This window comes from Trachurus japonicus, chromosome 17, assembly GCF_045865225.1.
Source record: "Trachurus japonicus isolate A0001 chromosome 17, Traja_1.0".
Classification (NCBI taxonomy): Eukaryota; Metazoa; Chordata; class Actinopteri; order Carangiformes; family Carangidae; genus Trachurus; species Trachurus japonicus.
In genome coordinates, this window is record NC_140923.1 from 15,238,038 (window position 1) to 15,261,178 (window position 23,141).

Sequence of the window (23,141 nt, forward strand, 5' to 3'; positions counted from 1 at the left end):
ATGGATGAAAAGATGAAGGAAAAACATACAGACATACTATATATTCTAATTCCTTAGATGTTGATGTTGTGGAGAACACATTACACAGTTTTCAGGGAGGTTTTATATTTAATTTAAAACAAGTCATTTGATGATTTATGTATCTTATATTTGAACTAAGGACAGGGTGTTGCCTTTACATATTCTTAAGAATATCACAAAGTGGGGAAAAAAAGAAACTCACCATTGTGGAGACTGAAAGTTATTTCTTGACCTTGGAACAAGTAGTTGGTAAAATGTCATCATATTGGAAATAATTGTGTCAAATCAGAATATTGGGTCCCTCATTGTCAACTTTAAGGCCAATGTGGACTTGAAACCCTTAAAGAGCAAAGAGAAAAGTGAGCATGTGAAGGCCGACACCTGGGAAACCTTCATCTGTAAAGGAAGGTCATGTGACTTGAGTGATTTATTTATGACTTTAGAGATATTTTTAACATCGTTTTAGTTTTAAGTCTTATAAAATTCAGAGTTGATTTGGTTTTATGTCTCAATCTGTGACCCCTGGTGACCTCTAAAATACAAATGGACCAAATACTGAAGACTGAATCTTACTTTTATTATTACTTTACAATACTGAAGACTCCTCCTCACCCGCAAGGCCCCAAAACCAGATTTAAAACTATTTGTGGTCAACTTTTATTCAGTGCTTACAGTCTTTTGGCAACATATCGTAGGATCTACATAATTAAATCAAGTAATTACTACGACTGAATCTGGGATTTACCAGGATTATGACAGAGTTTCAATAAGATTTGTTGTCACTCAATGAAAGGAATCAACAATAGAAACTGCAGCAGACATCACCCTAATCAAGGTGTCTGAGTGCTGACGGCTCTCTGAACGATGATCCGTTGATCCCGGAGTAAATGAGGGGATCACATCAACACTTCAAAGACGGACTAACACCTTATTAAGATATGAATGGAGAATCAACTTATCAACTTATTTCCAGTGATTAAAATAAAACATGCTATATCATGTGACAAATAACTAAACGAAGTACTATCTATAGGTTGCCTCTTTTAGATGTATAATTGAAAAAAACATTTGGTCTCCTCTTGTCCCTTTTCCCAGTACTATAGCCTACTGTGTTTCCAATTGACCTGAATAAATATCATAAACCTGCACGTCTGGAAACCAGTTTAATAAACAGCATGCTCACTCCTGTTCTCAATCTTTCCACTTTCCCTGGGGAGAAAAAGAAGCTTGGGATTTCAAGAGCAGTGCTGAGAGGTCTGGCCATTTGGTGTCATGTTGAATAAACACAAAGGTGCTGGAGTTTTCTGTAGGGGAGGCTCAGGCCCCCACGCTGATCCTGTTTATGTGTTTGGGCCAGGTTTTGTTTTAAGTCAGAGGTGCTAAACACCTTCCCCCTGAGATAAAAGATGATTAATGCCTTTGAATGAGCGACACTTTAATGGCTCAAGGCTACTTAAGCACTTCATTAGAGTGAGCTCAGGCCCGGTCGACACACTCGAGCCACTGGGTCCTCTCGCAGCAGAAACAGAAAAGCTGTAGAGATTTCCTTTGAAGTGGCCCCCGGCTTGTAAGAACACCATCCCACAAGGCATTCAGCATGGAAATTTGATTAGCTCTCACTTTTTTCCTGGCTCCACACCACTCTGAGACCTTGTTTTCGGGCGACATTTGGGGTTGAAGCTTGATCGCATATAAATATCAGAGGCATCGCTGAGCACAGGGACACTCAGGATCTGGCAGCTGCAGGAACAGTAACGGATTAAAGCCATGGATTTCCCCCGGCCGTTGCTTCTTCTCCTCTGTGCCCTCCACCTGACCTGTAAGTACTGTTTGCTTTGCTCTACTCTGCTACTGCTGCCGGGACATTACAGAGCAGCTATTAACTCAACTGGACTGACACCAGTTTGCTCAAATATACTTGCTAATGCACTGTTATGTTGCCAGTAAACCAGAGTGGTAGGACAGGGTGTGATGCTGGAAGATGTGAGTCTTGTGGTCACATGTGTTGTGCAACAGTGGGCACAAATCACTTCATCTAAAGTCTGTTCTTCTTTTCCCCAACAAATACAAAATGAATATTTCCAGATGAGCTCAGTCTTGTGTTATATAAGATCATTTAATAAACTAATTCCTTTATTTTTATACCTCTAATGAATGTTTTTCATCAACAAATGGCCTTGAAGAAAACTGATTCCTGGAATTGTAATTTAAACAACTCATCTTGTGTTTATTTGTTTTTTAACTCTAAATTAAGTGATTTTCAAGCCACTAATGTTTGATTATGTGTTATTTTTCTAGTGACTGGAGTGACGGGCAAACACACTGATCACAGAAACCTGTTCACACAGAGAGTGTGCTGCAAGAGACAGAGCAACTTTGTGTACATCGGACAAGGTAACGCTCTTTAATCCTCCCTCAGTGCATGTATTGTACCAACATGTTTGTCTCTGTATCTTTTGTAAAAAACCCAGTCATGATATCTTGACACATTTTATCCCTGAATTGTTCAGTAGTTTGAGAAAATCACAACCTAAGAAGATGTGTTCAGGCTTGTGGGAATTACAGGATTTTTTTTTTTTGCCTGTTATTGCTAGTTGAAGTCAAAACCTAATTTGTCTCTGTGTGTGTGTCCTCAGACATCTCTGGGAGTCCTGTCAGTGTGGATGTGGGGATGTGCAGGTCGCACTGTGGGGCAACATCCAGACCATCACATGAACCAGTGAAGCAGCAGGAATACTCCAAACACGCCTCAATGCTGGAATTTCTCAAGAGCAAAAAGGTGAGTGACGGTTCCCAACACCGCCACTAGGGCGCGCTGTGACGTTGTGATTATCAATGAACTGACAGTGTGAAAACTTTTTAACACATTATTTTTGAATCAGTATCAGTGGTAGTGTAATTTTGCACATATACTAAAATATAAAAGCCTGACACTAATATTGTTTGCATAGTAATTCATCCTATTAGTGCATTTTGGAAATTGCTTATTATATTCACCATTGAAAGGCCCAGAAACCAGTTTTAACATGTCTGACTTGCCTCTCAAAAGACGAGGACTCGAGGACCTGCAGCTCCAGAGAGCCCGGAGCCGCTGAACCAGCTGCCGTCCTGCGGCATGAACCAGGTGTGCGAGCCGACCGGGATGCGCGTGGACCGGCTGCTGCTGCTGGACGGACCCCGCGAGGTGGAGGTGATCGAGGAGTGCCACTGCGAGATCAAGCTGACCCAGTGCATCCGCGTCCCCGCGCTGAGGACGTACTACTCCGAGACGCCGTACGAGACCGTCATCGACGTGGGAGGATGCTCCCGGTCCAAGGGCTCTCCAGGTGTGTGTGTGTGTGTGTGTGTGTGTGTGTGTGTGTGTGTGTGTGTGTGTGTGTGTGGGGAGGATTTACCTGCCTAAAACAACAACAAACAAAAGCAGGAAGAGGTTCAACAAACAGAAAAAGATTTTGCCATGTTGTCATGTAAGACAAATGATGTAACACGTGGCATAATAGAGGCCAAGTGTCTCAATATGGCTACATTCAATTGAAAAAGAAGATTATACTGTATAGGCCAAGTTTAACTTACTTTTGGTGTAGGCTCATCTCATTAAAACCAGCATTAAAAAAATCAGTATGCAATTAATGCCACAATAAAAATGTCTTTAAGTGCATTATTTTTTAGATTTAAGTGGGATACTTTACTACATACAGTAGCTATCTAGGGTATAGAAATATACAATGCAGTCTACGGTCTAATGAGGCCATACTAAAAAAAAGTTGAAGTTCTTATGATTTCGAAAAATTTGCTAAATCTACAGATATAATTGGTGGGTATATAAGATAAAACAAAACAAAAATTATCGAACTTTTAAAAGCAAGAGAAAAAAAAGGCAAGCTGTAATTTGTTGTCTTGTGTATTGACAGACCTGTCAGTTAATTGGGAATGACCAAAGATCTGAGAACATGTTTCACCATAATTTGATGTTTAGACTTGGATCATAGATTATAGTTGAGCTGTTTCTCCTGCACATATAAATCTAATGTTTCCTTTACTCATCATTTGCAGAGGGATTCTCCTGTGTCCCCACCAAGTTTGACTCGGCCTTGGTGGAAACCCCAAACAAAGTGGACCTGATCCAGACGGTTGCAGCCTGTGAGCTGAAGGAAAGCTGCTACAGGGTCCCATATGTGGAGTATTACTACGAAACAGTCCACCACGCAGGTGGGATCAAAGAAGAGAGGCTCAAAGTAAGTGCAAACTCAGTAAACAAGCAGTGAAACACAGACTCCTCTATCGATGTTCACTAGACAGTGATTCATTTGTGATGCCACTTTCACACTCTCTTTTGTAATCAAGTTGAGAGGAAACGGGGGCCTAGCTTGGTGCCAGACAGTAATGAAGTATCTTTATTCATCAGACATGTGTGGAAGACAGCACTTAATCAAGGACTGGCCAGTGGCTGGCACCGCACACCCTGGTGTGAAGGACTTCAGGATGTTTTGTATGCTTATTCATGCACAACCTGCAACAATACACATGGCAGACTGATGGGCCTTATTTGAATTTAAACAGAGCAGGGATTTCTGCCATTTCACCTCCCAATGTGCACAGAAAAGGAAAAATAGGCTGCATAGACTCCATAAACTCCTTCAGCAGTTGTAGTTTACAGTAAAGAACAACTTTATTGTGAAACCAGTGCATTCCCTCATAAAACACAAAAGGTTTTATTCTCATCACATTACATGGAGTCCAAGCTTTGCATAGGTTGCACTAGACCATTCAGTTTTTTCTAGATTTCATCCCTTTATAGGGCACTCACTATTGGAGGATATTAGAAGAGTTATTTCATTTATTTATTTGTTTTTACTGCAAATCAAGGTCAGTTATTCTACCATATATGGTGGTTCACTGGTAGAATTAAAGGGGCAGTTATCAATACATACAAATATGTGAAAAAACAAACAAATATATATATATAAAACTGAAGTACTTGGCTTAAACCTAAATAACTTTTTTATTTTATTCATCAAAGATAAGTTGGTGAATGTGGTTACTTGCCCAATAAAGGGTTACCTGTCTACACTACTACGCTCTCATTACCACACAACTAAGTAATTATATGTGATGCTATTTTCATTTCTTAAATGAGAGGCCTGATCAAGACAGTTGAAGTTGAATCCTTAGCCCCAGACTTGGTCATCTGCTGTGTTTCAGCACCAAAGGTGTGAGTGGAGCGCAAACACAAATGGTCCCCGCAGGTGTCGAATCAAAGCAGTTAACATGCTAAACAGCAGCTGGTCCCCGGCTCAAGTGGGTCAATATTTGCGACCAGCTGTGAGCTCATTGCCTTCTCTCTGTGTTGCTAATTTTCCACAGGAAATAGATGTGGGCAGATGTTTGGGAGGCTGCACTACAGGAAACCGATGCCTTCTCAGGTAAGTATGAACCACAGCTGCTGCACCCACACACACACACACCTCCTCATTACAGTTGCCTGTGAGCTCCGACACCCTCTCGGCTCAGTATGTTGGTCTTTTTAGGTTAATTCCTACACTACTGTGTCAAACCTCCAACAGCATAACAGTGTAGAATAACAAAACCCACGGTCTGTATAGAACTTTGGTTAATTAATTTAAATCTAATTCATGCATGTCTAAATTAGATTCATTTTACCAGTAAAATCTCTTCTGCACAGTGATAACACAAATTTATCAGCACTGCTGTCAAAGTCACGATTAATTTCATACAAAGACTCAACAGGAGTCATCAACACTTTCACTGGAGAGACACTTAACATGGCACAACCACAAAAGGAGAAACCAGAGTGGTTGTGCGCACATCCAGTCCTATTTTAGGCCAGGTGCCGGATAAACAGGATCAGAGAAAAAAGAAAAAAGGAAAGAGAGAATATCCACACACTGGATTAAGGCTCCCATATGTTTAATTATGCAAAGACCACTTTTGGTCGAAACATTGCATTTCGAAAACGTTGCATTTATCAATTAAACATATGGGAGCCTTAATCCAGTGTGCGGATAGTCTCTCTTTTCCTTTTTTCTCACAACCACAAAAGGAGCCCACAAACCTGTTGCTGTAGCCTACTTGTTGCACAGTAACAGTGACTCATGCGATCACAGCACATAAATGCGTTGTTTGACAGACTGAACAAAGTGATTCTAATCTTCATGCATTTTCTGTTTTCTGCCACAGGAGTCCAACTGATCCTGCAGTTTGCCACTTATGGGCAGAGAGACAGTCCAGGTCCTGCATCTCTCAAGGCTACGAGAGCCACAGCTTCATCAACCAGCATGGCCAGCTGCGCACCGTCCTCTCCATCACTTCCTGTTTTTGCCAGAACTGAACACTGCGCCCCCCACTGGAAAACAACTACCAAGACCTGTGGGGGGGCTGGAAGCCTTTTTTTTTTTTTTTACCCTAAAGTATTATTGTATTATATGTAATATATGTAAAAATGATAATTTTGTAAATAAATTTAATACCACATCTTTAATACCATATTGTATGGACTGTCATTGGACCACTGCAACACATTTTAGTTTACATTTTTATCCAAACTGCAAATGAATCATGGGATATGTTGGAAAGACTTCACAGGTTTTCTACATCACCAAGAACTTAGACAACAATAACAGCAAAACAGATCATTTGTGTGGCCAAAGTTTTGTTTTTATACATTAAAGTAATTTCTGTAAAGTTGAATTTAAAAAATATAGGAACTTCTTGTTTAAAAGCAGAAGTCAAGAGTTTGAATCAGTGAAATCTGACCTAATTAGAATAAATATCAGGGTCAAACAGGGAGAACACAACTTTGAAGAAGCAGATGAAAGGCGACCCAACGTTTCAAATGTCTGTTTGAAAAAACACACGTGCAAGTTGTTAATAGCTCCTTATTTTGATATCAAAGTGTGAAACAACACTTTTCTGTGGCAGTTTAGTGTTTCATCTAAGAAGAAGACGTTTTATGGCTTGCATGTAAGGTGCCATGAAAAAGAAAACTTTGATCTCTTAAATGTTTATTACAGTGGGGGGAAACTGTTTTCTCTCTCTCAATTTGTCTTTTGCTCGTGCGTAAATTGTGCGTAAAGATCAAAGGCACCAAATGGCACAGTGCGCACTTTCAGAGTTCCCTTGGAAAGGACAGAGATTTTTTGGAGAAATAACTGAAAAATAACCACATTCAAACAGTAATACAAAGTTTAGTTTGACATTTAATTATAATTTAGGTTTAAATATCAAATATAGATGCAGTATAGAATAAACATTTCTGTATCTAGAGTAGTGAAGGGAAAACGATGAAGCCTTGTACTTTGTCATGAATTACCAATGAATTCACATGGGTAACTATAATTAGGACGTCTTGTGTCAAAATTTGCTATTTATATGGATAAAATAATCTGGTTGTAAGGGAAAATATATTAAAATTGATGCAAATCTATGGATGTAACAAGGAAGTGGATGGAAGTCACAGAAACCTATTGAACACGACATTGAAGGGAGAGTGTTGGAATCCTTTAAAAAAAAAAATAAAGCTGCAAAGTTGATGATTATCCAGTCACAACTGGATAAGCAGTTATGTAAATCTCAGGACGTGTAGACAGCAACACCAGCTTCTTTGTCGAAATAATTGGTTTCCACCTAAGACACTGTGCCCATTATTCTAAATTAATGGATTCATTTAGGCGCAGTTAACCTCCCATGGCGAGTGATCTTCCCCAGGAGATCAGCTCCGAGCTTGTTCTGTCCATATTCTACATTCATACATTCATCTAACTATAAAGATACACCTCAGATTAAAAAATATATATAGCCTATATATGTTCAACAGCAATATACTCACTGGTCTTTAAGTACCGAGCTGTTTCAAAGGCCGAATTTAGTTTATTTGAGGCTTTATTGCCAGACGTGGAGACAATGGGCTTGAATGAAATCTACAATCGGGTTCACACCTTGTTAACACCGCCATTAGTCTCCCTTTACATTCGCTGATTGGTGATTTACATTTGCGACCAAATAGCATCTTTATTGCTGTTTGCCAAAGGCTTTGGGGGCACTGAAGAGTGAACGGGGGCTTTTGATATAAAAAGTGGCGTTTCCAAGCATCCTGCAGTCACTCCAACTCCAAGTTGCTGGCCGCCGGTCGTGAGGGTCGAGGACACCGAAGCACAAGGAATCTACCCGCCGCTGCAGAGATGTTGGTGTTCCTGGTCAGCTGTGCCACTTTACTGTGCGCGGTCGCTGCGCGGCCTTCGCTCAACTACCTGGAGAATCACTTCGCCGCGGAGAACGAGTCGCAGGAAGTCCGCTCCGCTGCCATCAAGAGGCTTTTGGAGGTTTTTGGGATGGAGGACCCCCCTGAAATCCATGGACACAAGCAGCCACCTCAGTACATGCTTGACCTGTACAACACGGTTGCTGATGTGGATGGAGTGACCAAGGACCCGTACCTTCTGGAGGGGAATACCGTGCGCAGCTTCTTTGACAAATGTAAGATGTGACTTCTGCATGCTTTGCGTTTGCAACCGGCTTTCGTATATAGCAGCTATAAGCCAAAGGTGTGTTTTCTTTAGTCTCTAATAGTTTGTTTGTTTTTTCCTGCAGTGCGAAGTGAGCAGGTGGAGTTCAGGTTCAATCTGTCCACGGTTGCAAGAAGCGAGAAGATTCTGACTGCAGAGCTGCATCTGTTCAAGCTGCGACCTCAGGCTGCTCTCACGTTCAACAGGCATCACTTCTGCCAAGTATGTAAACCAAGAGAAACCATCACACCACATCTGTATGCTGAACTCTTAAACACTCTAATGCTCCTCTAGTTTGATCCTTTCTAACATTGTGACACTCTGATCCACTCAGGTCAGTGTTTATCAGCTGCTGGACACCACCAGAGGCAACAACACGCAGGAGAGGAAGCTGCTGTCTTCTCGCCTCATCCCAGTCCACTCTACTGGTTGGGAGGTGTTCACCATCACACAAGCAGTGAGTATCTTCCTCTCTTTGATAGTAAAAACTGCATTGACTATACTGGAAGTAAATCCTTACACAGTATGGAGTGAATTCTGTGTTCTGTGTATCTGACTCATGGTGAACTTGTTTTCCTGATAGGTTCGCTCCTGGATGGTGGATGAAGGCAGCAACCTGGGGCTCCATGTGGTGGTGCGGACTCTGGGAGGAGGCTCCATGGACATGAAGCTGATCCGCTTTGCTTCGGGACGCAACCACCACCAGAGCAAGCAGCCCATGTTGGTCCTCTTCACCGATGATGGCCGGCGCTCTACAACTCTGGAGAGCACCGGTGAGTCTTGACAGTCATTTTAACAGATTATACCCCAAAATCTACACTGCAGGAAATCTTTGTGGCCTAATTCTGATGAGCAAGGGTGTAGAGACGAATTATGATGCCTACGGGGAAAAGGCCCACCAATGTCCTCTCATTACTGTCTTTAGATTTGATCTAGAACAGTGGTTCCCAACCTTTTTTGGCTTGTGACCCCATTTTGACATCACAAATTTCTGGTGACCCCGTCAATCAAGATATCAATCAGATATTTTTATATGCTATATATATTTGATCTCGATTTATAAAGTGAGAAAGTGAAAGTATAGAATACAGTTGTTTAAGATTGTGTATGGTGTTTTTAATCATAATTTTATTTAGTTAAAAAAAAAAGTACTTTTTTATATCAATTACTAGACATTTCAGGCGACCCCATTTGAATTTCAGGCGACCCAACATGGTTGAAAAATACTCATCAAAAATAACTTCCAATTCACTCATCTGTTGTAAATCTGTGTCTTGAGTTACAATCTTTATAAAAATGTTGTTTTAAATCCAATTTATAGTTTAATGTTACACCTAATATGCAACAAAAAAGCAGCAATGTCTAATAAATACCTCTCCTTTCCACCACCAGATCCAAACGACACTGCAGCCACTTCCAGCCTGCCCCACGCCCCCATGTCAGGCCCGCCCTCCCGCAGCGCTCGCTCCCTGGACTACAGCGAGGAGGAGGGTGCGTCCATGCCCTGCCAACGCCTGCCTCTCTACGTCGACTTCGAGGAGATCGGCTGGTCGGGCTGGATCGTCTCCCCCCGGGGCTACAACGCTTACCACTGCAAAGGCTCCTGCCCCTTCCCTCTGGGTCAGAACATGAGGCCGACCAACCACGCCACCGTCCAGTCCATCATCAACGCCCTGAAGTTGATCAAAGGCATCGAGACGCCGTGCTGCGTCCCAGACAAACTCTTCTCCATCAACCTGCTGTACTTCGATGACGACGAGAACGTGGTGCTGAAACAGTATAACGACATGGTGGCGGGAAGCTGCGGCTGCCACTGACATCGAGAGGCCGCTGGCGGTGGGCTGCACAGCCACTCGGTAGGAAACACAAGGCGAACTGGGTTTGGGGACACAAGACAAGTCGGATGCCCCTCGCGACTCAGTCGAATGAGTAATGTGCAAGAGTCCCGCGTTGTAATATATGTAAATATCCATAAATTATAATATATGGCAGTGATGGAAGTGACATCCTGTGAAAGGTGTAAATGTGTATATTTTATGTTTTCTGTTGTGGATGATGATACAGTCAGAATAAATGGTGTAAACAAAACATTTCAGTGTGAATTTATTTGAATAGCTGCTTTCATTCAAAACTTCACAGATTATTACCACAAGATCTTTTTTGATGACTTGGCTGAAGTGTTGTCGATGATGTCAGAAAAACTGACATTTTTGGCGTACAATGGTATTTATCCCCTATTCTGGGCGTACGAGAAGGAGCAGGCAGCTATGGGTAGCTGGAGATGGCTGGAGCAAAAACTTGTCGAGGTGAATTATAAGAATGTCTCCTTAGCCTCACTCTGGTATCACACCAAATGTAATAAAATCATAAAAAATCCCATAATTTCATTCTCGTGTAGAATTGTCAATGAAATACACAAACAACTCAAAATGAATGGTTTAGTTAGTGTGAATGCTGAAAGCATGCTGAAAGCATTCACACTATTGTTCTTCTGTTCGGCCATTTTCTTCCGCCTTTTTACGGTCTTCTTCTAGTCCTTCATACTTTGTGCTATTTCAACAATTCATATATCAAAACGTGCAGCTTTTTCTGGACTTTATCGGATGTATTCAAATTTTTTATGTTTTCTGTTGTGGATGATGATACAGTCAGAATAAATGGTGTAAACAAAACATTTCAGTGTGAATTTATTTGAATAGCTGCTTCATTCAAAACTTCACAGATTATTACCACAAGATCTTTTTTGATGACTTGGCTGAAGTGTTGTCGATGATGTCAGAAAAACTAAGTATTACTGTCACATTTTGTCCCAACTTGTGCCTCCATAAACTTGCAATAGCGTTAAAGAAGCTTGTTACAAGGGACTTAAACAGCCGAAATCTGCAACTACACTGATCCATGCACACTTTTAGAGCTTTAAAATAAGATGGCAATTTCTCACAAAATGCTTAACTGCTGATGAAAACTAGCCTTTTGGCTGTTATATGCAACATTTTTTTGTTGTGTAATGGGATTATCCATTTCCAAAATATATTGCAGCAGCAATTTTAGACATTTTTTTCCCTGACAAGATCACAGAAAAACTAAGCTATATCCTGCAAAGACACAGAAAAGTGGATAATAATTTAGTATTTAAGACATTTTCCACAACAGTTCTGTATCATACTGAGTTTTTAGGACAATTGTCAAACTTGGCATTGTGTTCATTTACTTAAAATTGATGACATCTTTGATGAAGAAGGCAGCTAAATCACAATTAAAAAAAAAGTTAATGTCTCTATACAAGTGTTTGTCCTTGTACATTACAAACAGTGCATGACAAAGGTTTGAGCATTTACTGTGGGTAACTTATTAAAAACTATGATGTGCTGCAGGGAGAACAGAGGGTGAGGTTGTGTCTTGGTTTTGTCTCAGTTAAGACTTTTCTTCTACCAAGATTTCTTCTGCAGGACTCTGCAGCTCGTGTCTGGAGAGATGCTCCACTACACCCACACCGATACAGTCACCCAGCACGTTGGTGGTCGTCCTAAAACGATCCCTGTCACACACACACAGGAAGTTCTTAGGTCAGGAATTCAATAGCATAACTTTACCACAATCACGTGTTCAAGAGGCCAAATATGTTTCAGAATATAGTAATAAGTAAGGGATAATGTATAGTTCGGAGGTTGTTATGGAGAAATAAACCCCGACAGGTTGTATGGAACCCCGACGCGAAGCGGAGGGGTTTCATACAACCTGAAGGGGTTTATTTCTCCATAACAACCGACCAGCTATACATTATCCCGCTTAGAACACGGCCTACAACTAAATCATTCAATAATGTAACACAAAATAATGATAAAAAGAGATTTTATTCATGTAAAATTAGACCGTTGCTCGGGACGCCGCTCTGACCAGCGCAGCACAGAAAAGAGAAAGTATGCAGGATATTTACTTTATGTTTCATTTTTACCGTCATTAAACAGCTTCGGACTAATAGTGATGTTAGATAAACGACTTGTAACCTGTTACAGGGAGAGTGGAGGCTCCTTATTTCCACATCGTGGCTGAAAAGTAAACTTGCATCAGAACTTCTGACCGTGTCACAGCTCCTCTCCTCTCTGTAGCTCCGCAACACAAACGCACCCCATAATCTCTTGTTTATGACAGGTACGACTACACACAATACATCGTAACGTGTATGGTAATCCATCGATCCACTGATTGATTATCAAAGGCTTCAAATGCACGAACGGGAGGAGGCTCAGCAAAACAGCGGCCGTGACCGGACATGCAGAGTCGGCCGTTGCTATGGAGTCCCTAGCAACGGTCCGCTCAGCGGTGGTCTATCGAGAAATAAACACCGCAGAATATTGGTGATTGACCAATCAGAATCGAGTATTCAAGAGAGCCGTGTTCTAAGTAAGGGATAATGTATAGTTCGGAGGTTGTTATGGAGAAATAAACCCCGACAGGTTGTATGGAACCCCGACGCGAAGCGGAGGGGTTTCATACAACCTGAAGGGGTTTATTTCTCCATAACAACCGACCAACTATACATTATCCCGCTTAGAACACGGCCTACAACTAAATCATTCAATAATGTAACACAAAATAATGATAAAAAGAGATTTTATTCATGTAAAATTAGACCGTTGCTCGGGACGCCGCTCTGACCAGCGCAGCACAGAAAAGAGAAAGTATGCAGGATATTAACTTTATGTTTCATTTTTACCGTCATTAAATAGCTTCGGACTAATAGTGATGTTAGATAAACGACTTGTAACCTGTTACAGGGAGAGTGGAGGCTCCTTATTTCCACATCGTGGCTGAAAAGTAAACTTGCATCAGAACCTCTGACCGTGTCACAGCTCCTCTCCTCTCTGTAGCTCCGCGACACAAACGCACCCCATAATCTCTTGTTTATGACAGGTACGACTACACAAAATACACGTAACGTGTATGGTAATCCATCGATCCACTGTTTGATTATCAAAGGCTTCAAATGCACGAACGGGAGGAGGCTCAGCAAAACAGCGGCCGTGACCGGACATGCAGAGTCGGCCGTTGCTATGGAGTCCCTAGCAACGGTCCGCTGTTATATCTATCGCTCTGGCTCAGCGGTGGTCTATCGAGAAATAAACACCGCAGAATATTGGTGATTGACCAATCAGAATCGAGTATTCAAGAGAGCCGTGTTCTAAATGTTGGTAATATCCTATTTAACACAATGCTGGTTGTGCATTTTAATCATATTAACAAACAGGTTATATCTCACACAAACAGAAAGACATGTACTTACAACATCCAGTCAACTGCAATAATATATGAAATGCCCTCAGGGGGCAGACCAACTGATGTCAACACAATCGTCATGGAGACCAAGCCACCCTGTGGGATACCTGTAGCCCCCATCGCCGCTACTGTGGCAGTTATACTGTAATTTCATAAATGAGAACAAGCAAGACTGATCAGTTGTTGATCAATCAATTAATTAGTTTCAAAAATTACATTTTAGGGGTATTTCCTAAAGACTGAAGTGGGGGAGGTGCCTGACTATGGTAAAGAAAACATGAAAATACACCAATTCACTATCAGTGAGTTAATAATGCATTAAACACCGATAAATATAAATATCTTTATGAATAAATGAATATCCTATTAATTATCATCACTTAAGTTATTATCACATTTTCTACTTTTGCTGTTATTTGCAGTGCTTTTATACCTGACCTGATTTGATAATACATGGTACAATTTGGTCTTAAATGCATCTTTAAGACATTTTCTTAAGTAAAAAACATGAAGCATATTAAATCATCATGAGACTTGAGTATTACATCTATAAGAACCAGTGCTGGGGACTTGTCCTCACCACTTTGCTTAAGTCTGTGTTGTGCAATTTACAGATATAAAAAAAGGCTCTTGAATCGCCAGTTTTGAACATAATGTTAAGAAGTCTATTTAAGTTTGTCAAACTTTGATTTCTAAAGTTACTGCAGTGATAAAACATGTTAGAAGTCTGCATGTGATCATACCTGACAATGATGAGTTGACCAACATCAAGTTCCACATAATAAACCTGGGATATGAATATGGAAGCGACTGCCTCATACAGCGCTGTACCATCCAATGTCACCGTGGCCCCAACGGGCGCCATGAGGCGAGTCACCCGGCTGTCCATTTTGAGAGTCTCCTCCAGACAGCGGATGGTGACTGGTAGAGTCGCAGAACTAAGAAATTAAGAACAAAAAAAGTCAAAACACACTTCAATGGTTACCATGTCATTGAGCAGCCTCTTCTGTTTGCATCCAACCAACCTGGATGAAGTCCCAAAGGCGGTGGTGAGAGGTTTGAAGAGACCCACTATAAACTTGAAGGGATTCTTCCGTGTGAAAATCAAATAGATGAGGGGCAGAGTGACAAAGCTGTGGATTGCCAGGCCGGTCATCACAGTGAGAATATACATGCCAAGCTGACGTCCCAGAAGGCTGATGTCTGTCAGCTTCAGGATCCCCCCTGCAACCAAGAAGAGGATTCCTACTGGGGAATACCTGAGAGAGGGTCGAGATACAGAGAAGGTGATGTAGTGTCAAAGAAACGGACTGTAGGGGGCGATAGTAGGTATATAATTTAAATCCTGATGCAATTCAGTGAGTGGATGGCTCCAGGCCAGTAGATGCCAAAATTTAAGATGAATTGTTCATGTTCATATTACACTTACCAGATGACTAGGCTGATCATGTTCATGGTGGCTTTATTAAAGTTGCCGAACACATCCCTCAGAGGTTTTCCTTCATTCCCCATGCGGCCCAGGTTGAGGCCAAAGGATATGGAGAAGACCAATAGACCTAAAACATTGACTCCTTCTACAGTGCCCGGCATTGGTACTGTGTCATCTGAAGGGATTCAAGTTACACTGTTACACATCATGACAGCACCCAATAACTATGCATGAATAGGAATAAAAAAGTTAAATATTGTTGAACTCACTTGTTTGAGTCAGATTGGCAATTCCTTGACTTGTGCCATCTGAATAAACTGTTTTATACTGAATAAAAATGACAGAAAAAAAATGAGCAATATTGAAACAAAACAAAAAAAATATATAAAACATATTCATTGCAGAGCTCACCCTCATAAAACAAGCTGTTATTATGTTTGGAGGATACATGTTTCTGCAAAACAAACAGAAAGAAAAAGCACAGATTAGCTCAAACTGTATAAATGATGCGGGACAATGCTTTTTAATGCGCACCTGATCAGATCCAGAAAGGCATCAACAGTTTCCACAACATCCACCTGGCCACCAGAGGACGCTGAGGTGCGCTTGGGAGATTTCCCTGGTTGGATAAAAACAACTAACAGGATGCCAGTCAGCACAGCCATGACGGTGGTTATTGTGTAATACAAAACAGCGTAGAGCCCCATTTTCTTACAAGCCTTCCTGTCCACAGACGACGTGCCTGAAATGAAAAGAAGTCATAACATATCGATGCAACACTTTGGTAAATGTAGATAATGTTCTGTCATTCTGTGTCTGGTTGATGCTTTTGAAGATAGTGGATCTAAAAAGTGAATAGAAGGAAAATATCTTCCCATGCAAAACGGTGTCAGATGTTGCACAGCACAGCATGAATAGTTTATATTTATAGTTTTGATATTTAAAATGATAAACTATAAAAATGCATGTTTGACCACTTTGCTTTGATGCAACCCAGTTCTTCATTTATTGGCCAACTGTGTTTAGTTTTAGTTTGGAGTTAGAGGTGGTGTATCTGGTTTGTGATATTGGAAATTTCTCTTGTGTCAAAAAAATGCTGTCTGAACATTTTAGTTTGACCTGAGTGGGGGTGAGTGGGATGTAGAAGATGGAGTCTGTATATACAGTGTATTCAGGGAAGTGAAAACTGCAAACCAGTAATACTACACAGTATACTTGAGTCTATATAGGAGGCTTCAATATTTTTTAGATCTGGGCACAGTCAAGCATAATCACTGTGAGCACTCATGTTTGTATACTTTGTGTCACTTTAGGGTTTATGATACTGTCCCAGTGCTTTAAATGTAATATCTGGGAACCTGCTGCTATGGTAGTTTTGTAGTGAAGTTAGAAACTAACCTGTGATCAGACTGGAGATGATGAGAGGAAGCACCAACATCTGCAGCATCCTCATCATCAGCTCTCCTGGAAAGGTGAAGTAACTGATTTGCCTCGCCGTCATGTTAAAGGACCGCAGCGTAAAACCCAGTATGAGACCTGAGAAGAATTACAAACACAGGTGAACAAGTCAAAAAAAGAAAGAAAGTGATGCATTAACTGACGTATGGAAAAACAATTTACTATTAACTGATGCTTCAGATCAGGCTCTGATGGATAATTGATCGACTAATGCATGACGTAATTTGGTTTCAATTGTAAGATTTGACCCAGAGTTTGGAGAGGGAGGCATACATTTATTTTTAGAAAACATGGGGTGACCTCATGTGTTTTTGTCATTGTGTTAATTATAGGACAACATTTTCATTCCGGACAAAGCGCAGTGCTTACTGAACAGTTTAAAGTTGCCTCAACAAAGTGGATAACAACAACCTCAGCTTTGAGATACAGTATCATGAAGTAAAATGTCATTAGAGTAAACTGAATGATGTGTATTGTGTTGGGAGTAGGGAGCTCCCTGCTAACAGCTAGGCACGTCATGATTGAAATTATGAATGGAGAGAGCTCTCCATTCATGATACCCACAACAGAGGTTTGCACAATATTACTGTATAAACTTGTAGTGTAGTTATTCAAAGTCCTTTACTTAATATTTACATGTATTTGTGTCAGATCTTGTCCTACTCCACAGTGAGATTACACCTATGAGTCTTTCACCTCTTTGCAAAGAGAATTCAGTTCAACTTCGACTGACAATGTTTAACAAATTGACTTACCGATGATAATAGCAGCCACAGTGAAGAGCATGAAAGCATTTCTGCACAGAAAAGCCTTGACATTACACATACACTTTGACAAACAATCCAAACTTATGGCCCCAGAGGTCCCGGCATGTGTCCCGGCAGCGTGGACGCCTGCACTGCCTCCAGTGCCCAGCTTGAACCGTAGAGGCATCTCTTTGACAGACTGCTGAAAGAAAAACAAGACGGAAAGCAGAGGTTCTTTACATTACATTATAAAACATGCAGAATTTATGACAGGAAAAATAAAAGAACTCCACATATTTTAAATAGAAGATACAACAAGACAATTTTGTAAAAAATAAGAATGGAGGATGAATGATTTAACAAGTGCTTTTCCATCTTAATTTGCTACAAACATCAATAAATGAAACCTTCAAACCTTTTAAAGAGCTGAAAAGTCCCAGATATTTCCCTCTTGCCACCTGAACTAGTCTCTGTGTTAAGTTTGAAATTAATACTCTTTGTTTAACTAAGTGTCTGTCCCTGCCCATCCCACAGGCTATTAAAGGTTTGGTCATTAATACCGCACATACACAGTAATAAAGGATGTATTTGTCATATATTCCATACATATTTGACTCGGCAACTGCAACATGGAGCAAAGGATATTGGGTGCATGCCAAATGGGAAAAACACACACACACTTGTTCTCATTTGGCAAAGCAGAAATATTTCAGGAAGTGTTTCAAGTCACATCCTAGTTGGAAAATTAATTCAGGGTATAGGTATAAACCCCTGAGGCAGGAAGCAAGCAAACAGAGAGGGAGCAGAGCAGGTGGAGGTGGCAGGAAGAGGAGGCAGCAGAGCTCGCACCTTAGAAAAAGACTGAATATATTATAAATACAAACGTCTCAGCTCAGTCAGATGAAACGTGTGACACAGAGCAGTGTTTCCCAACTTTAAAATAAAGTCTTGCTTGATTTGTGAAGACATGTGTTTTCTACTACTGACTGAAACTCAATGACGCACAATTCACTGTCAAAACAAACTCATTTAACTTTCATACTAATATTTTAAAATTTAGTGAGGCGTTATGAATTATGAATTATGAATCATTAGCTTCAACATTTAGCAGCAAAAAAACCTTTCTTTGTGTTACTAAAACCACTGATTATACAGCCTAAGGTCTTTTCCGACTTTTTTTGGTACAAGATAAAGGTGTGTGTGTGCTGCTGGGCATCTGCTATTATTAATTATAATAGAGGGATAAAGGGTAATTTAGTGCCTTAAGTCCTAGTTCCTGTGCAAAGTGAATACATTTTCTAATTCTGTTTTATGTGAGATGTAATGCCCTTCCTAAGACTAAGCATTTTTGTTATGTGTATATACTGCATCTAATTACTTGATTTCTCTGCTATAAAATGCACCTTTTCTCCCATCAAAAACTCTATTTGTTCACTACAAAACCCCTGTCTGTAAAGAGTGTAACCTGAGCGCAGACTGAGGCGTTGGCCATGGAGTGGCACTATAAAGGGGGTTGATACCACTTGGCATGATGCTGGACGACAGCCCTTGCTCATTGTCAGAGGGGCTGCTATTCACAATGGAGAAAACGATGAAATGCTGCCATTATAAAGGGGACCAAAGGGCCCTGTGGCAGCCCGACACCTGATCTCCTCTTTGGCTCTGGCTTCCTTTTGTCCCAGTATTTCATATCTGACATATCCACACACACACACCCTAAAGTAGTTGATGCTGGAGCAGCGATGGACCTGAGGCTCGGCGTCTGCGTGCTCAGACATGGGGAATAAACAGACCATCTTCACAGCACGGCAGCTAGATGCCTATCAGGTGGGTGTCAGTCCTTTTTTTTTTTTAAATGTCTGAACCAGACTTTTATCCTTACTCCAATACCAAAGGGCATCTGTAAACAAGGTTGAATACACAAAAGACAAGACCTTGACTTGTTTGTTTATAAAACACAAGGACATCCATGTCAGTGTGCTGCATCCTTCAGGGTGATGATTGATGAACCAGGTCAAAGCTGAATTTCCTGATGGCGCTTGATTTCATATTTTGGTTCATTTTGTTTGTTGTTCAGTTGTTTATGATGTCATCTTTTTGCATACCATAGCAGTGGAACGTAAATAATGAATATTTACTCTCCTTCTTTCACCCACTGTAGCACTGAACTGAAGTATGATATGATTTAATATATTATTCATATTCTTATCAACTTCACAACATTTCAGCACTGGAACTGCTCTTTTTACTCATTTATTTCACTCTTATAGAAGATTATTTTATGATTGGTTCAGAGATCATGATGCACCAATGCAATGATAATAATGAACCAATAAGATATTTTTAATATATTAATATATTATTAATATTCTTATCAACTCCACAACATTTCAGCACGTGGAACTGCTCTTTTTACTCATTTATTTCACTCTTATAGAAGATTATTTTATGATTGGCTCAGAGATCATGATGCACTAATGCAATGATAATAATGAACCAATAATGCATAATGTCAAAGTCCTTAAAGGCAATACAATATAGATAGTCTCTGATAATGTCCACTATTATTTTTGAAGCTTTACGTACATTTTGTTTGTTCAACTTTCTGTGCTGACCTAGTTTTCGTTTATCGAGCTAGGTGCTGGAGTATTTCTAAAGTGCTTCTTCCTCCGCTGCATCACAGAGATGATTTAGCACCACACTACACAAGAACATCTCCTTAATGCTCTTTCCACATTCCTGCCACGATCTGTTTGTATTTGCAGGACTGTACATACTTTACAAGAAAAGAAATCCTCAGGTGAGCATGCAACTATTTTGTTTACGCCAAAACAGTTCAACCATATTATCTCTGAGTCACTGCCGGTGTAACACACATGACACAGCTGAATGTTGTTTTTTTATTTTTCCTCTGTTCTGCACAATAACGCACTGTAACTCTAAACTACTGTATCAAGAGACCTGTCTTACTATGGGACAGGCTGCCACATGGGATGTCAAATTTTATTATTAGAGAACATTTTGACAACTTTTCTATTTGGAAACATACTTGTCAATGTCTTCAATGTTTTGAGAACAAAGCGGCTGCAGCTGAACAGTGAGAGCTTCATTCAACTACATAATACAGAAGATGTTTTGTAATTTAATATTCCCAGACTCTTCTACCGCTATCGGGATTTGGCACCGCAGCTCGTTCCCCTTGACTACACCAACCAGCCAGATGTGAAGCTACCATATGAGCTGATTGGCAGCATGCCAGAGCTGAAGGTAGACCCACTGGCCCGCACACACCCCGCAGACCCTCGCTCCCCCTGTGTTCCCAATCCATAATTAATGGCCAGCTAATCGACAGAATTCTTAGAAAGGTTATTTGTCACCCGACTCCTTTGAACTTGAAGAATACAGGTGGGTCCCTGAGGACACACTTTTTGGAAATGGGTCAATTATATGGCTCTTTACACAAGGACAGGAGGGTAAGCAGGTGTGTTGACATGCAGGTCACTGGTAGGTCCTGAGAAAGGGAGAGTGACAGCGTCATGGTGACATTTTCCCTCTTAGTCATTCACTCCTCTAAACTGTAAATAAGACTTTACATTTGATAGAGGCTAAAATAAAACACACCATTTTGTAATAATGAGTTACACACATGCACACAAAGGAAAAGGAAGCACCGGTGTCTGTGTGTATGAATGAACTGCTGCACTGAAATGCTGTCAGACTGAAACTCAAGTCGTGGTGTTCCCTCTGTGCAGGACAACCCATTTCGTCAGAGGATCGCTGAGGTTTTCTCTGAGGACGGAGAGGGAAACATGACACTGGACGACTTCTTGGACATGTTTTCAGTCCTGAGTGAGATGGCTCCACGTGACCTCAAGGCCTACTACGCTTTTAAAATTTATGGTAAAGATATAGTTGCATTTTTTCTTCTGATACTGCTACAGTGAATTGCAATATGTGGAAAGATGATGCAACTGTAACACTTCCCTTTGCCACAAACAGCTTGTATTGTATGATAATGCACTGTTATGACACTGCAAAAAAGACATTAAAATACAAGAAAAGGAGTCAAAATAGTGAACTGTCAGCACTAAATACAGATTCAGAGGAGATATTACCTTCTATTTAACTATATAGGGTCAAAACAAATAATTCCTGTAAAGGGGTCAATTCAAAATCATGTTTATAAGTAACTGGCATAAGGTTAGGGGGAGTTATGAAGTATCTAACTGTTAAAACAATGTTAGGTGTGTTTTTTTGGCCTATTAGAGGGCCTGGGGTCAAAAGGTCATGACACAGTGTTTAAAAAAGGAAAAACGCTCATAAAAACAAAACAAGCTCGATGTTTGTGCAACAAAAACATTCAATCACTGGTTCAAACTTTAACTGTAAACCACTAAATATGAAACATGTGAATCATGTATTTTAATATGATGCAGCCACATGTTAACACAAAGCATGCACAGTGAAGGGTTATGGACCTGTAAGCATGACGGATGGTGCATGGACTCTTATAAATGATTAACCAGCCCATTATGGAGGCAACAAGCTCGTCAAAGCCGAGTTTGAGCTCAGTACTAATATAACTCCCCCCCATCCCCCACCCTAATTAAGTAACGATGACAGAAGTCTCATACATAACATCACCCTGGTCATGGATCAAGGAAATTTTTCATTTATTATTCAGACCCCATGGAGGAGAAACATCAAAGAAGGCGACACACTGTAAAAACAGGTGTGATGAAGCATTAACTCGGACACCTGAAATGACCTCTAATATAATACAATTTAAACTCCTGGGATTTTTCTAATATAAAGTGAGTTTTTATCCATGAAAGGCGCTTTAAATAAACTTTACTTACCCACTACGACGTATTGGGAACAAGTGAGCACAAAAAATCAATTTGAAAAGCAAAGCAAGATAATTTTAGTCTTTTTTCACCCTGAATTATGATTATCAATCAGTTAATTGGTTTAACTGATTATCATCATAATTTCTCATTATGTCATGCACTCTCCCACTCTCTCTTTCTGCCAGACTTCAACAATGACGACTTCATCTGTAAGTCAGATCTGGAGAAGACGCTGAACAAACTGACCCGCAACGAGCTGACGGAGGACGAGGTGAGGATGGTGTGTGAGAAGGTGATGGACGAGGCCGACCTGGACAACGACGGACGTCTGTCTCTGGAGGACTTCCAGCACATGATCGTCCGAGCACCGGACTTCCTCAGGTATTAAGCCAATGATGAGCCTGTGGTATATCACAGGTTATAATGAAGATAAAACCACCCACATATATACATGATCAGGGCCGTTGCTAGGAATTCTGGGCCCCCTTAAAGAATACTAAAGTGGGCCCCTCCGCCTAACTTTTCCAGTTTTTTTTTCTTAGACTACGTATGTATTATCATTTTTTATTTAGCCTACTTTGTTTTGATGCTAATGCAGCATTACACTGCAAAAACTCAAGTATCTTACCAAGAATATATGTCTTATTTCTGGTCAAAATGTCATTTCTAGTCAAAACAAATCTCATTATACTTAAAATAAGACACATCACATTAAAAGTAGCTTGTTTTTAGACACTTTTTTTTACTTCTTTCAAGCATATTTTCACTTGGAATAAGTAGAAAAAATCTGATAGGGGAACAAGTTTTTCTTCCTTATTACAAGCACAAAAAACATGTT

General features: G+C 40.5%; 4 protein-coding genes across 4 annotated transcripts; 3 read left to right on the forward strand and 1 right to left on the reverse strand.

The window, feature by feature from the left end:
• Positions 1-1,360: 1,360 nt before the first annotated feature.
• pnhd (pinhead) lies at positions 1,361-6,403 on the forward strand. Its single transcript, XM_085804010.1, has 7 exons — positions 1,361-1,840; positions 2,320-2,415; positions 2,658-2,800; positions 3,071-3,347; positions 4,075-4,256; positions 5,386-5,444; positions 6,220-6,403. Exons 1-7 carry the CDS (start codon positions 1,789-1,791, stop codon positions 6,368-6,370), a joined length of 960 nt encoding a protein of 319 aa, XP_085660136.1. The 5' UTR covers positions 1,361-1,788; the 3' UTR covers positions 6,371-6,403.
• Positions 6,404-8,219: 1,816 nt separating this feature from the next.
• On the forward strand, positions 8,220-10,389 carry admp (anti-dorsalizing morphogenic protein). The gene is made up of 5 exons (XM_085804081.1): positions 8,220-8,514; positions 8,629-8,765; positions 8,878-9,000; positions 9,127-9,316; positions 9,936-10,389. The coding sequence occupies exons 1-5, from the start codon at positions 8,220-8,222 to the stop codon at positions 10,358-10,360; spliced, it is 1,170 nt and encodes a 389-aa protein (XP_085660207.1). The 3' UTR covers positions 10,361-10,389.
• A 1,513-nt stretch (positions 10,390-11,902) lies between these two features.
• On the reverse strand, positions 11,903-17,550 carry LOC146970339 (excitatory amino acid transporter 1-like). The gene is made up of 10 exons (XM_085806118.1): positions 17,463-17,550; positions 16,648-16,785; positions 15,784-15,991; positions 15,661-15,703; positions 15,519-15,576; positions 15,250-15,424; positions 14,846-15,079; positions 14,564-14,758; positions 13,828-13,962; positions 11,903-12,081 (listed from the first exon to the last, which is right to left on the reverse strand). Exons 1-10 carry the CDS (start codon positions 17,530-17,532, stop codon positions 11,958-11,960), a joined length of 1,380 nt encoding a protein of 459 aa, XP_085662244.1. The 5' UTR covers positions 17,533-17,550; the 3' UTR covers positions 11,903-11,957.
• Positions 17,551-18,975: 1,425 nt separating this feature from the next.
• On the forward strand, positions 18,976-22,691 carry cib3 (calcium and integrin binding family member 3). The gene is made up of 5 exons (XM_085805914.1): positions 18,976-19,280; positions 20,219-20,253; positions 20,609-20,720; positions 21,206-21,353; positions 22,489-22,691. The coding sequence occupies exons 1-5, from the start codon at positions 19,230-19,232 to the stop codon at positions 22,689-22,691; spliced, it is 549 nt and encodes a 182-aa protein (XP_085662040.1). The 5' UTR covers positions 18,976-19,229.
• The last annotated feature ends 450 nt before the right edge of the window (positions 22,692-23,141 follow it).

Excerpts from the sequence above, each read along its gene's own strand:
- pnhd (XM_085804010.1), top strand. The coding sequence starts at position 1,789 with ATGGATTTCCCCCGGCCGTTGCTTCTTCTCCTCTGTGCCCTCCACCTG. Across the intron at positions 3,348-4,074 it reads CCGGTCCAAGGGCTCTCCAG|AGGGATTCTCCTGTGTCCCC; the intron begins GTGTGTGTGTGT and ends CATCATTTGCAG. Across the intron at positions 4,257-5,385 it reads TCAAAGAAGAGAGGCTCAAA|GAAATAGATGTGGGCAGATG; the intron begins GTAAGTGCAAAC and ends AATTTTCCACAG.
- admp (XM_085804081.1), top strand. The coding sequence starts at position 8,220 with ATGTTGGTGTTCCTGGTCAGCTGTGCCACTTTACTGTGCGCGGTCGCT. Across the intron at positions 8,515-8,628 it reads GCGCAGCTTCTTTGACAAAT|TGCGAAGTGAGCAGGTGGAG; the intron begins GTAAGATGTGAC and ends TTTTTCCTGCAG. Across the intron at positions 9,317-9,935 it reads TACAACTCTGGAGAGCACCG|ATCCAAACGACACTGCAGCC; the intron begins GTGAGTCTTGAC and ends TTCCACCACCAG.
- LOC146970339 (XM_085806118.1), bottom strand. The coding sequence starts at position 17,532 with ATGTGTAATGTCAAGGCTTTTCTGTGCAGAAATGCTTTCATGCTCTTC. Across the intron at positions 15,080-15,249 it reads ATGATCAGCCTAGTCATCTG|GTATTCCCCAGTAGGAATCC; the intron begins GTAAGTGTAATA and ends ACCCTCTCTCAG. Across the intron at positions 14,759-14,845 it reads GCCTTTGGGACTTCATCCAG|TTCTGCGACTCTACCAGTCA; the intron begins GTTGGTTGGATG and ends TTAATTTCTTAG.
- cib3 (XM_085805914.1), top strand. The coding sequence starts at position 19,230 with ATGGGGAATAAACAGACCATCTTCACAGCACGGCAGCTAGATGCCTAT. Across the intron at positions 19,281-20,218 it reads GGCAGCTAGATGCCTATCAG|GACTGTACATACTTTACAAG; the intron begins GTGGGTGTCAGT and ends TTGTATTTGCAG. Across the intron at positions 21,354-22,488 it reads CTACGCTTTTAAAATTTATG|ACTTCAACAATGACGACTTC; the intron begins GTAAAGATATAG and ends TCTTTCTGCCAG.